The following is a 12,742-nucleotide window of genomic DNA, read 5'->3' on the forward strand; positions in this document are numbered from 1 at the left end:
CATGCCTGACGCTGGTGATCCACCAGGCCCTGCCCCTCAGCCTCACCCATGGTCTCCATGGGCCCAAGGGGACAGATGGTATCACTCAGGCCTGGGCCGCGGCTGTCACTCAGCCAAATGAGTTATGAGCAGGCTGAAGGGGTGGCAGCCATGGGGTGGGGGGTGGGGGTGTTGCCGAAACAATTGCATTGAGACCCCAGAACAATGGGGGCCACGTGCCACAGGGGCAACAGTCGTTTGTCACACAATGGGCCGCTGGGGTGACAGCAGCCAGGCCAACTGCTACCGCTGACACGGGCTGGCTGAGTTTTCAAATCGTTTCCAGGTCTTGTTTTCCTACAAGGCAGCCAATCACTGGGGCAGTTGCATGGTCACCTGATGCCAGCTTGGTGGGCTGAGGGCCCAGGCCCAGCGACAACTGAGCAGCAGTGGCCATGGCAACGCTAATTGTGGCCCTAAAACACAAGGAAAGAGAGAGCGGGAGAGATGGGAAGGAGTGGGGAAGAGAGACAGAGAGAGAAAAAGAGAGACAGAAAGAGAGAGAAGGAGAGAGAACACCGGACTAAGGTGGCCTTGCAGATAGCAGGAGGAGGGTACAGGCTAATGTCCCTCTGTGGGTCCACAGTTACATCCATGAGAACACCAGAGGCTGCATTTCTTCTCTCTCGCGCGCTCTCTCGCTCTCTCTCTCTCTCTAGCTCTATGAGGCCCTGAGACTTCTATTTTTGAAACTTGGAACTTGGGCCCCTGGCAAGTGGGGTAGCAGGTATGATGGGGTTTGCAGCCTCATTATAACACAGACAAGATGTGCGGGGCCCAGTGCTCTCGCAAATTTGGGTACCTCTCTGGCATCCTCAATGGGCAGCCTTTCTTCTTCCATGGAAAGTGATGTTTTTGCTCATGAATCTGTTGAGGGGTGGTGGGCATGGGTCCTAACTGGAGCCTCCAGGGGCTGCCTGAGGTCATGGTGAAGAGCCTCAGCTTCAGGCCACACTGCCTGGGTTCCAGCCCCACCATTCCCAGTTCCATGGGGCCTTGGGCAAATGATTCAGTGCCTTGAACCTCAGTTTTTTCCATTGATAAAAGGGGGATATGGGCATGTCTTACTTCTCAGGATTGCTCTGGAGATTGAATGGTAATGTGCCTGCTGAGCGTTGAGCCCAGGGCCTTGGTTTCCCATCTGTAAAATGGGAATCGTAATACCTGCCTCAGGGATTAACTGGGAGTGTTAAATGGGTTAATACCTCTGAAGGACTTGTATGATGCTCGGCACATAATAAGTGCTCAACAAACAATAGTGTTTATCATTTTGAGGTAGAGGCTAAATAGCACGATAAAAGAGCGAAGGAAGAAATGATCTGAGGACATGTGATCTGGCTGCCAAAGTGAAGATGCTGGGACCAGGTTCCCACATCCAGGCCCGAGAATGGGCAGATTGAAAGGTGGGGTGGCTTGGGGAGGTACTAAGGGGGTGATTCCAGAGGTCGGGGAGCCCCTGGGAGGTGGCCTGAGCTCCCCACCCCTCCCAAGCTCCTGCCCCTCCCTGCAGGCTCCTGGCCACCACCAGCGATGACGACCTTCCCGGGGACCTGCAGTCACTGTCGTGGCTCACGGCTGTGGACGTGCCACGGCTACAGCAGATAGCAAGTGGCCGCGTGGACCTGGGTGGCCCCAGTGCCCCGCACTCACATCCAGGTAGGCTCATGCGGAAGGTGAGGGTGGCGTGAGGGTGGTGCAGGGGAGAGGTGACACCCAGCACTGCCACCCACCTGCTATGTGGCTGTGGCCAGGTCACTTTCTCTCTCTGGGCCTGTCTCTGCTTCTGTGATATGTGACTAATTCTATCTACTATAGAAAAATGCGGTTCATTCATTGCTCACTACTAAATGCCAGGCCCTGTGTGAGCCCAGGTTTTAGTAAAGACTAGACAGACCTACCTGGGCACATCCTGAACATCTAGAGCAGTCAGCAAACTATGGCCCACATGCCAAATGTAACCTTTGGCCTGTTTTGTGCAGCCTTCCTCTTAAGAATGGTTTTTACATTTTCCCAGCGTCATAAAAAAAACAAAGACAGATGCCATATGGCTGACAAAGTCTAAATTATTTTCTCTCTGACCCTTTAAGAAATTTCCTGACCCCTGATCAAGAGATTCAAAGAGATAATACATGGAAAGTGCTGAGCACATGGCCCGGAACACAGTAGGTGATCAATAAACGGCAGCTAGTTGCAGTTATAGCAAGTGGATTAAATGCCTAGAGACATAGAAAGTGGTGAAGAAAAACAATCAACAAAAGCAATCATCGCAGTACATTAAAAGTTGTCCAGTTAGTGTCTAGGAATATTTATTTCATTGGACAAATTGTTCTTGGCCAGAACATCTATAGCAGAGTTCAGCAAACTTTTTGAAAAGGGTCAGAGGCCATACAGTCTTCCGTTAAAACTATTCACCTTTGCCATTGCAGTGCAACACCAGCTGTAGATAATACGTAAATGAATCGGAATGGTTGTGTGCCAACAAAACTTTATTTACAAAACAGATTTGGTCTACTGGCCATAGTTTGTCAACCCCGGGTCCAGAACCCCCAAGGAACAGCCATGTGACCTGGGGCAGGTGCCCTCCCCTCTGACCCGTTTCCTCATCTGCAACGAAAGAGTAACAGAACTGCCCTCATGGTGTGTTGTGAGGATTCAACGCAGAAAGTATTTTGCACAGAATAGGTGTTCAATAAATGGTAACTGTGAAATAAAGCAGCCCTTTCCTTCACCGTGTTGCTGCGTACCTCCTGTGTGTCTGTCACTATGCCAGGCTTTTGGAGCAATGAGTCATATAAGATGTGGTCCTGGTTCTCAGGGGGCTGAGGGTCTGGTCAGAGAGAGAACAAAGTAGACAGACCAAGGCTCAAAGGCCAGAACTCAGAAAGGAGCTGAGGGATCCAGAAGGCTTCCTGGAAGAGGTGGGCCTGGGGCAGAATCATCTTCAGGTCAACTTTGTTTAATTGGAGGTGGCTGCCTAAAAGGAGGCTCAGTGCAAATCTGTGATAGGTTAGCAATGTCCATCATGGGCCGAGCTTGGGATGGTGTGTGTGTGTGTGTGTGTGTGTGTGTGCGAGCGCGCGCGCATGTGCGCACGTACACACGTGCATCTATCTGCAATTCCTGAGCTAATCCTTGGCATGGGAGCAGGACTTGACAAAGGAAGGGAGACACAAAGACATTTGGACCTAAACCTAGAGGCACTGAGGAACCAAGGCATGCTTTGGAGGAGCATGAACAGTAAATTGTTTTAGCTTCAGGAAGGACAGGAACCAAGGTATTAATGACATCACCATTATCATGATTATTATTATGACTCATTTGTTGCGTTATTATCACTTGCCCAGCAATGTGCGTTATAGACATTTTTCATTTAACCCTCACCACAACCTATAGGTAGGTAATGTCAGTAGCCCTATTGTACAGATGGGGATGCTGGGCTGGCCCGAGGTTATACGACTGGCAGGAACCTGCTCTTCATAACTATACCCCAGGGAAGTGATTTACCCAGCACTATATGCCTGGCCCCACAGTGGGGTGTGGCTCCACTCTCTGGACGTGTCCAGGGACTGGGCTATCCCTGCCCATGGCCACAGTTCTTCCAGCTTATCTGTGTGCTTCCTTTTTGCAGGTGCCTTGGCTGGGGTGGCTGACCTGCATGTGGGAGCCACACCAGGTCCCCTGCTCCATGACCCCACTGGCATGGCGCCCCCAGGCGTACTGGGTCTGGGCACCATGGCCAGCTACAGAGCCAGTGTAAGTGCTGCCACATGGGTTGGAAAGCGAGGGGCCTGTCTCTCAGGGCTGGGGCTTCCCTGCCAGCCCCTGACCCTCTGTCTTCTCCTTTCCCGGCCCCAGCAGATGAACCAGTTCCCTGTGGGGGGCCAGCCCTCCTCCAGCCTGCAGGACCCGCCACAGCTATACTCTTCAGCTTCCCAACCACAGTTCCCACTGCCCCCAGGCATCCAGCAGGTACTGGGAGCTTGGGGGGACACTGAACTCAGAGGCAGAGACCCCTGGGACCTCTCTGAGCCTCAGTTTACACACCTGGAACATGGGGATAACATTCCCCACCAGGCCCATGTCTTGGGGTCTGTCATTCAGTTCCCCCCAAAAAACCTGCAGTGGGCAAAGACAAGATTGTCTCCTGGTGTTGTAAACCCCACATCTCATCTCGCTTTTCAAGACTGGGGTTGGGGTGGGGTTATTGTGAGTGACTTATGCTCTCTCTCACCTTCTTTCTCTCTGCCAACCACACCCTGTCCCTGCCTGTGGGAAGTGCCCTCCCGTGGGCCTGTATGGCTCCCCGTTTGGGGCACGACCTCCCTACCCCCAACCCCGCATGGCTGTGCATTCATCTCAGGAACTGCACCCCAAACACTACCCCAAGCCCATCTACTCATACAGGTGAGGTCCAGAGCGGGCTGAGGCTGTGGGGGGCTTGAGGAGGAGAGGGGTGAGGGCTGCCTAGTTTAGGGTATCTCAAACAGCGAAGTGTGGTGGCCCACACTTCCAAGGGGGAGGTTTTGGGGAGTAGAGAACTCCCAGGTGGGATATGCTCTCAGAAATGACAATCGTGTGATCGGTCAACCCCCAGGGTTGAGAACCCACTACAGACATTGAACCCAAGGCTCCACACTGTCACTCATAAGCTGTGTGGCCTTGGGGAAGTGAATTGGCCTCTCTGTGCCTCTGTTCCCTCTGATGTCCAAAGTCCTCAAAGTAATAGTATTATGTGCCTCATAAGAGTTTGGGGAGGGAGTAAGCAGCCTAGTTAAAGTCAAAAGGCCCACAGATATTAACTATGGGGAAGGGATAAAGAGAGGAAAAGATGAGGTTTCTTGAGTCGGTACAAATGACAGAGCTCAGGGCCAAGGAGAAGGGCAGGGGTGGGAAAGACATAGGGCCATAAAAAGATATCGAGAGCTAACACTGTGTGAATATGCAGGGGCTGGTACTGGTGGGGTCAAGCAGGGCAGGTTTCCTGGCACAGGGGACCTTGTGCTGTCAGCCTGAGATGACTTCACACCTGGCCTGCCCCATCTTTTGCCTCCAGCTGTCTGATCGCCATGGCCCTGAAGAACAGCAAGACAGGCAGCCTGCCAGTGAGTGAGATCTACAGCTTCATGAAGGAGCACTTCCCCTACTTCAAGGTGAGGGGCCTCAGACCAGGGTATGGGTACAAGAGCTGCTCTGGCCTCTCCCTGGCACGTCAGAACCCAGAACTGAACCCGGGCCAAACTGAACCACCTTTTTAGGCTCCCAGTTATGTCTGTAGACCTGGTAGTAAGGGTGCTTGCACATGTGCACTCACACAGACATGGGCAAAAAAATTCAGACAGACAAGGGGGCATTTGAGCTGGGCTCTGACGGACAAAGAGGAGTTCACTAGGTATCCCAGGGAGACAAAGAGTAGAGGGGCCAACCGAGTTATTCAGCACAGACTCAGTAAAACACGATACGAAACGCAGATCTGGCAGGAGCTTTTGCCTCTCCGAGCCTCAGCTTCCTCATCTAGAAGAAGGGAAGAATAACACCCAGCTGGCAAGGTTAGTGAGGATTCTGCACGTAAAGGGCCTGGCAGCTCCTGGCACATGGTTGGCCATTAGTAATGTTATCCTTGTTGGCATCAAAGCAAAAAAAGAAGCGAGAGGTCAGATGGTACAAGCCAAGTGGTGATGCCCTTAGCGGAAATATTGTAGCATAGTGGGGGTGTGTGAGTGTGTGTATGTGTGTGTGTGAGTGCGTGTGTGAGAAAAAGATAGAGAAGGAATAGGGTCAGGTATGAGGTACATTACAGTATCCGGTTACCTAACAAGAAAGTAAGAGCATTTAAAAATGATGGGCATTTAGTACACTTGACCGGTGTATGCGTGTGTCAGCATCATCTCGCTTGCTTGCTGAAGGGGAGAGAGTGGAAGGTCCAGCAGCTCTGGGCCCTGTTCATTCTTGTGTAGTAATCGAAGGCTAGAGTGGAACTGCAGCTGCCCCTTCAATCGGGGCATAACCCTCTAGTTTGCCACAGTCCCCACACTCTCTCTCGTCTTCAGAAATCAGGACTGAGTGACTGACTGCACACTGTCATTTTACCCCTGCCACTCTTGTGCCCTATTCCTCTGGGCCTGAATTTGAGATCCCCCTCGAGAGGCAGGGATTATAAGGTCCCTGGAGGCATCTCCTGCATGTCTGTTTCTCCTCATAGACGGCGCCCGATGGCTGGAAGAACTCAGTACGGCACAACTTGTCCCTGAACAAGTGCTTTGAGAAGGTGGAGAACAAGATGAGTGGGTCCTCACGCAAGGGCTGCCTGTGGGCCTTGAACCTGGCTCGCATTGATAAGATGGAAGAGGAGATGCATAAGTGGAAGAGGAAGGACCTAGCTGCCATCCACCGGAGCATGGCCAATCCTGGTGAGACCTGGACCCCCGCACTCACACACACACCTCACACATCACCATCCCACCCAGTCCTAGCTCTGCCTGCCTCCTTACCCACCAGCAGCAAGTCCTAGCCACTAGAGTGGGGACATGGGAGCCTGGTGAACTTCATCTTTCCCTCCTGTGAGATACACCTCCCTTCCCCACTCCAGGCTGATGGACTGAGGGGCCTGGTCAGAAACATATGAAAAGCTGTTAAATCTCACTAAGCAATCCAAAGTTTCTCACGTAGAAACACTGAACTAAACAACCATGGGAGCACAATGTCACCCTACCTTTTCTATCACACTGGCACAGACTTTAAAAATAATAAAGTAATAACACCCAGTGTGAACTAGCATGAGGAGAAATAGGTAGCTTCATATACAATTGTTGGGAATGTAAGTTGTTCAGCTTTTCCGAGGCAAAGTAATATATCAAAACCCTGCCTACTGTACCCATCTATTGGTCCAATTATTCTACTTTTGGCAATTAATGCAGAGGAAATCAAAGATTTGAGCAAATGGTTTATAAACAAAATTAGCCATCACGAAATTATTTCTAATAGTAAAAAACTGAAAGCAAGCTAGGTATCCTGCAAAAGGGGATTAGTTAAATGGATATAATGTCATACAATGAAGTATTAGAGGTAAAAATACTTTGGCAATATAAAGAAAAGCTTCCAAAAAGTGAAAGCGGCAGGTTTTTAATCAATATACATGGTATGATCACATTTTAAAAAGCACGTATATCCACATCCATATGTGTATACATATACACACACATATATACGCAGACACATATATCCACACTCATTTGTGTGTGTGTGTGTGTATGTATATACATATATGTGTATATATATATATATATATTTGTATGTTTCTGTATATACATACACATATCTCTCTATGTAGAGAGAGAGAAAGATTGGTAGAAATACAGCAAAATCTTTACTGTGAATGGAGAGACTGCCAATAATTTTTAGATTCTTCACGTTTCTGTAATTTCCAAATCTTCTACCCTGTTCATGGATTACTGTTATATTAGAAAAAAATTACGTTTGCGTTTTTTAAGAGATGTGAAGGGAAGGACATACAAGTGACGTATGAATAGAAAATGGGAAAAGGGAGGCTAATTTCACCCAGCCTTAGGAATATTTGGCCTGGCCCTGTGAATCTCATCCCGCTTGAGGTTTGGGTGTAAAGGGAGATGATTGATTCAATATGGTGGGGAGAAGGACCATAGTAGGATCCAATAGGCCCTCCGCTGAGGGGGTACCACATGATACCCACCCCGCAGAGAGCTCTGGGGTCTGGCTTGAGACCCAGGGCCACTTCTGACACCTACGTAGTGCGACATCTTGGACAGGCCATGTCACCTTCTGGATTCTACATGTCCTTGTTTCTAAAATGGATGTAACCCAAACAGATCTTGGGACCCTAGTTGTCCAGTCTCAAAACTGTGTTACATTCAATGAAACACAAACCAATAACCAAAAATAATTTAAGAGTAATTCCAGTTTTGTTTATATCCAAGAGCTTTAAGGGTCCAATTTTTAACAATACCTCTTAATGTCTCTTTAGTGGCAGGGAGTAGCCAGGACCCCTTGCATGTTAATCAGTTTTGTCCCAGTTTTGTGGGATTTGTAACCCCTGCCTTACCTCCCTCTTGCAGGACTGTTATGAGGTTAAAGCAAAGTCCTAGAGCTCCAGTACAATCCTATAAGTCCCAGTGAGAGGAGCCAACGTTATTATCCGAGGCTCCTCTCATTCCTCAAAGTCCCTATACAATTTGTGATTTCGGTACATTTCCATAACAGAGTGTATGATGCCATCTCATAGATGAAGAGACTGAGGTGGAGAGAGTCCAAAGGCTTACTAAAGTCACACAGGTGGTAACACTGGGACTTGAAACCAGGCCTGGGGCCCTGGAACTGTAGGGTGACTTCTGAGTGACCTCTCCCACTTGCCTGCAGAGGAGCTGGACAAGCTGATCTCGGACCGGCCAGAAAGCTGCCGACGCCCTGGAAAACTGGGGGAGCCTGAGGCTCCCGTGCTGACCCGTGCCACCTCGGTGGCCATGGCCCATGGCTGCCTGGCCGTTCCCCAACTCCCGCCCCAGCCGCTGATGACCTTGTCCCTGCAGTCAGTCCCCCTGCATCACCAGGTCCAGCCCCAGGCACATCTCGCCCCAGACTCTCCTGCCCCAGCCCAGACCCCACCCCTGCATGCCCTGCCGGATCTGAGCCCCAGCCCCCTCCCACACCCCGCCATGGGAAGGGCTCCTATGGACTTCATCAACATCAGCACCGACATGAGCACCGAGGTGGACGCCCTAGACCCCAGCATCATGGACTTCGCCCTGCAGGGTGAGGCTGGGGGAAGGGGGTGATGGGAACAGAAGGAAGAGGGAAGAGGCTGGGGGGCCAGAAAGACAGGGGAGGGCAAGGGAGAGGAGGGCTGTCAGCTTTTACCCCACAGTTCATTTCTTCAACAAACACTTCCCAACCACCTAATAGTGAATTACATCAAGCATTTAATGAGCGTTTACTGTATACCAGCATTGTGCCAAGTACTTCATGGGCAGCATTCCATCTCATCCTATAACTGTCCCATGAGGCCACTGCCATTTCATATCCCTATTCTGCCAATGAGGAACCTGAGGCAAAGAGAAATGATGTCATTGGCCCAAAATCACCTGGCTAGTAAGTGGCAGGCCCAGGATTTCAACCCAGGTCTCTCTGACCCCAAACTTTCAATCGGTAACTGCTTTAACTTGCATGTCCCAGCCTCATGCCAGGTCACACTGACCTGCTCCCTGCCACATGGTCATCCTTGATACACGGGGAATAAACACATGAACAAATGAATAAATAAGAGAAGTTCAAGTTTCAGTGAAGGCTCATGATTCATCCATTCACTAACACTTGTACACCTACTATGTGCCAGCCAACAGCCCAGACAGCCTCTGCCCTCAAGGCACGTCTAGTAAGGGAAATGGACAAGTTAGCTGGTTAGTGAGCAAGTTAGTAAATAGCTGTGAAATGGGTATGTTTAAACTTCCCTGCTCTCCCCCTGGATTATTATGTGGCTTTGACCATGATGGTACCACTTAATAATGGCTAAGTGCTTTTCACACATCCCCTGGTTTAAGCCTTGGGCGGGGTCTCTGATCACCTCCATTTAATCCTGAGGAGTGTGAGGCTCTGAGACGGAAGTGATTTTCCCAAGGACACCCAATGGGAGGGAAGGGCTGGGGCTGAAACTCTGGCTTCTCCATGTTCTTCTCATGTGACCTGCCACTTTATATCCCACACGTGGCCTTGGCTCTTCCCCAAGACAGCATTCGGAGTCAGGTGTTTGACATGAAGCCAGCTCGCCCAAATGCTTTTGTCTTTGAAAGGGAACCTCTGGGAGGAGATGAAGGATGAGGGCTTCAGCCTGGACACTCTGGGGGCCTTCGGAGACTCCCCCCTCGGCTGCGAGCTGGGGACCTCGGGCCTGACCCCTGTCTCTGGCAACAGCGACCAGTCCTTCCCAGACTTGCAGGTGACAGGTCTGTATACTGCATACTCGACGCCGGACACTATGGCCACGTCAGCTTCCACTTCCTCCTCTCAGTACCTGGGCACCCCAGGGAACAAGCCCATAGCTCTGCTTTGAGCTGATGGCCTCGCCTGCCCCAGAACCTGAGCCTGGGCAGAGGGCTAACTGAGCCAGGCGGTCCTGGAAGAAAGACCCCTCACTCTCCCACAGGCCTCTGAACCTCTTGTGGGGCTGCTGGCTAACAGGAAAGCAGTTCCTCTTGCCACCCCATGGCCACTCACACCTCCACAGAAAGCCTGTGGGACCTCCCAAGTCAGAAGGACAGAGGAGAGTGGACAAGCATCCCAGCCTCCCTCACTCCATGATGCTTCTTCAAGACCTGAGGTGTGAGGCCTCCAGCCTGCTTCCCCGTTGGGCTCCCTCCACGACCTGCAGCCCACTTTGGGAGGACTTGGTGCACTGTGGAAACACCCTGGCAGGAAGAAGGGCCTTTAATTTATTCTTCTTGGATGAAACATCTGCCTCAGCCTCCAGCAGACAGGCCCTGAGGCCTGGACAGGAACTGGCAGACTGTCTCACTTCTCTCGGACCGGAATAGGCTGAACTCTGAAAATGGGTGCCCACCCCGCCGGCCTCCAGGCCCACTTCTGTAGTCTGTTAGAATTACATAGAGCAGGTCCCTGGGCCATGCCGGACACTGTGGCCCTGTGTACGTTTATTTATATTTATTGGAGCCCATCTGCACCACCTCTTTGAACCCAGCCCACAGCCCCATGGCATGAGACTCCCAGATCCCTCCCTAAATCCCAGTGATCCTACTGCCTCAATTATCTGTGAGTCACGCCTCCAACTGGCTCCGATTTTCTTTGCAGCCTTGGGCTGCTTTTTGGAACAAGCAAGCTCTTTTGATACTGTGAAACATCCTATTTTTAAAAATTAGAGACCAGATATTTTTTCTAACTGTTCAGTCATGATTCAAATCTCTCCCCATATGCACCTAAGCGTGGAGGTGCCATAGTTTCGGGTTCCAGGGGCTTTCTAAGGACAAGCTGGGATGGGAATGGGAGGAATAGCAGAGTGGGGGGCTTTTTGTACTGGAATTTAAGACATCTCAATGGAAAGAAAGCAAACCGAACCGTGTAAAGCTTGACCCATGTAGCGAGTTGGGGCTGAAGAAGCTGCAATGCAGAGTATTTATTGGCACCTGTTGCCTACTTCATTGCCCTGTGACCATTTTCATGTTTTTCCCCCCTCTTGTTGCCAATTCTTGACTTTGCAAATGAAGGTTCCACAGACAGTTGGATTAGAGGGGAGCCAGGCGAGTGTCTGGAGAAAGGAGAAGGTAAATAGGCATCTTCTAGTTATTTGAGACCGAGAAACTCAGTAGCGGCTCAGCACTTTCTCTCTTGACTATCTGGATATTTGGCTCCTGTGTCTGGGAGTTCCCGAACCCTCGAGCCAGAATTTTCCGATTAATCAACAGGTTAATCAACAGGCCAGCCACCTGAGAGGTTCAGTGTTAAGCCCTGTCTTGAATGACCATCTTTAACTTCTTTCTAGTTCTAAGCTTTCCGCGGAGTATCATCTTTAGATACAGCCCAGGGCTACCCGTCTGCCCAGCACTGCTCAGCTGCTTTGTGTGACGTGACCTCCGATAAGTTAATGTGTTTGGGTTGTTAATGGAGACCCCGTGTTCGGCTGATGCCAAGACTATGTAAGCGTAGTGTTGAATTATTGTCTTCTGTCAATAAAGGCTGAATGTCAGCTCTTGTGGCTTCAAGTGAGGTATGAAGGAGGGGAAAGGACAACAGTGCCGCTCACCCCTCCCATGTCAGACTCCATTTACAGATGGAGAAACTGAGGCCCAGAGAGGCTACACCACAGCCACATCGAGTCCAGGTCTTCTGATGCCAGGTTCCCATCACACCAGAAACTGGGCAGAGTTTGTCATCGATCAAATTAGCAGGGTTGCTGTTCACTGTCCCTCAGTGCCAGGCTCTTGACAGGCATGATCTCAGGTAGGGAATGTGAACCCCATTTACTGCTCAGAGAGTGGAGGCTCAGAGAGGTTGGGAAGGACTCAAGGTCACCTGAAGAGGCAGGACTGAATCCATTGTGCTAGACTCCAGAGCCGGAGTTCAGCGGTGCCTCTCGGAGCTCCCTCTTTGGTGTATACCTGGGGTCAAAGAAGGCAACAGGTGGAAGGAGTTGTATCCTTTATCAGGCCCTGTGCTAGTCACTGCTGTGAATTCGCTCATTCAATCCTCATTATAACCCTAACAGGCATATCTTATTCATAGACCCATTCAGCAGATGAAGAAACCAAGCCCTGGAGGAATTAAGCAGGTGACTTGCCACCCCAGATAACCGCAAAAGCAGGTATTCATGAGGAGTCTAACTCTTAAGCCTCCCCAGGAAGTGGCTTGCAGCCTCACTGGGGAGGCCGGACTCACATACATGCAACAATTAGCAAGTAAGGAAGAGAAGGGGATGATGGGACTACAGATAGTTACTGGGAAGCGCTGAATGGGGTCTCAGTGGCGACCAGATGGGTGGCAGGGGGAGGGTGCCTGCAGCAGCCCTGGGCTTCCTTTCTCTCCCTAGCATCCCTCCTCAGCTTGGCTTCAGGGTGGCCCTGTGACCCGGGCCTGGCCAAAGAGGACATCACAGCTCCCTGCCACCCCCAGTGATTGGTTGGGGTTGGGGTCAAGTAACCCAGGCTATGTTGGTCACAGCTGGTGAGCA

General features: G+C 50.8%; 1 protein-coding gene across 1 annotated transcript in view; it reads left to right on the plus strand.

The window, feature by feature from the left end:
- The window catches only part of FOXN4 (forkhead box N4), a 25,993-nt gene extending 15,879 nt beyond the window's left edge, over window positions 1-10,114 (plus strand). The window contains exons 3-10 of the mRNA XM_006922155.1: window positions 1,550-1,695; window positions 3,668-3,792; window positions 3,898-4,008; window positions 4,316-4,443; window positions 5,093-5,189; window positions 6,239-6,446; window positions 8,428-8,820; window positions 9,855-10,114. Coding sequence (XP_006922217.1) covers window positions 1,550-1,695; window positions 3,668-3,792; window positions 3,898-4,008; window positions 4,316-4,443; window positions 5,093-5,189; window positions 6,239-6,446; window positions 8,428-8,820; window positions 9,855-10,114 — 1,468 coding nt within the window. The remainder of the gene's footprint in view (window positions 1-1,549; window positions 1,696-3,667; window positions 3,793-3,897; window positions 4,009-4,315; window positions 4,444-5,092; window positions 5,190-6,238; window positions 6,447-8,427; window positions 8,821-9,854) is intronic.
- Window positions 10,115-12,742: the final 2,628 nt, after the last annotated feature.

This window comes from Pteropus alecto, unplaced genomic scaffold (genome assembly GCF_000325575.1).
Source record: "Pteropus alecto unplaced genomic scaffold, ASM32557v1 scaffold259, whole genome shotgun sequence".
NCBI lineage: Eukaryota > Metazoa > Chordata > Mammalia > Chiroptera > Pteropodidae > Pteropus > Pteropus alecto.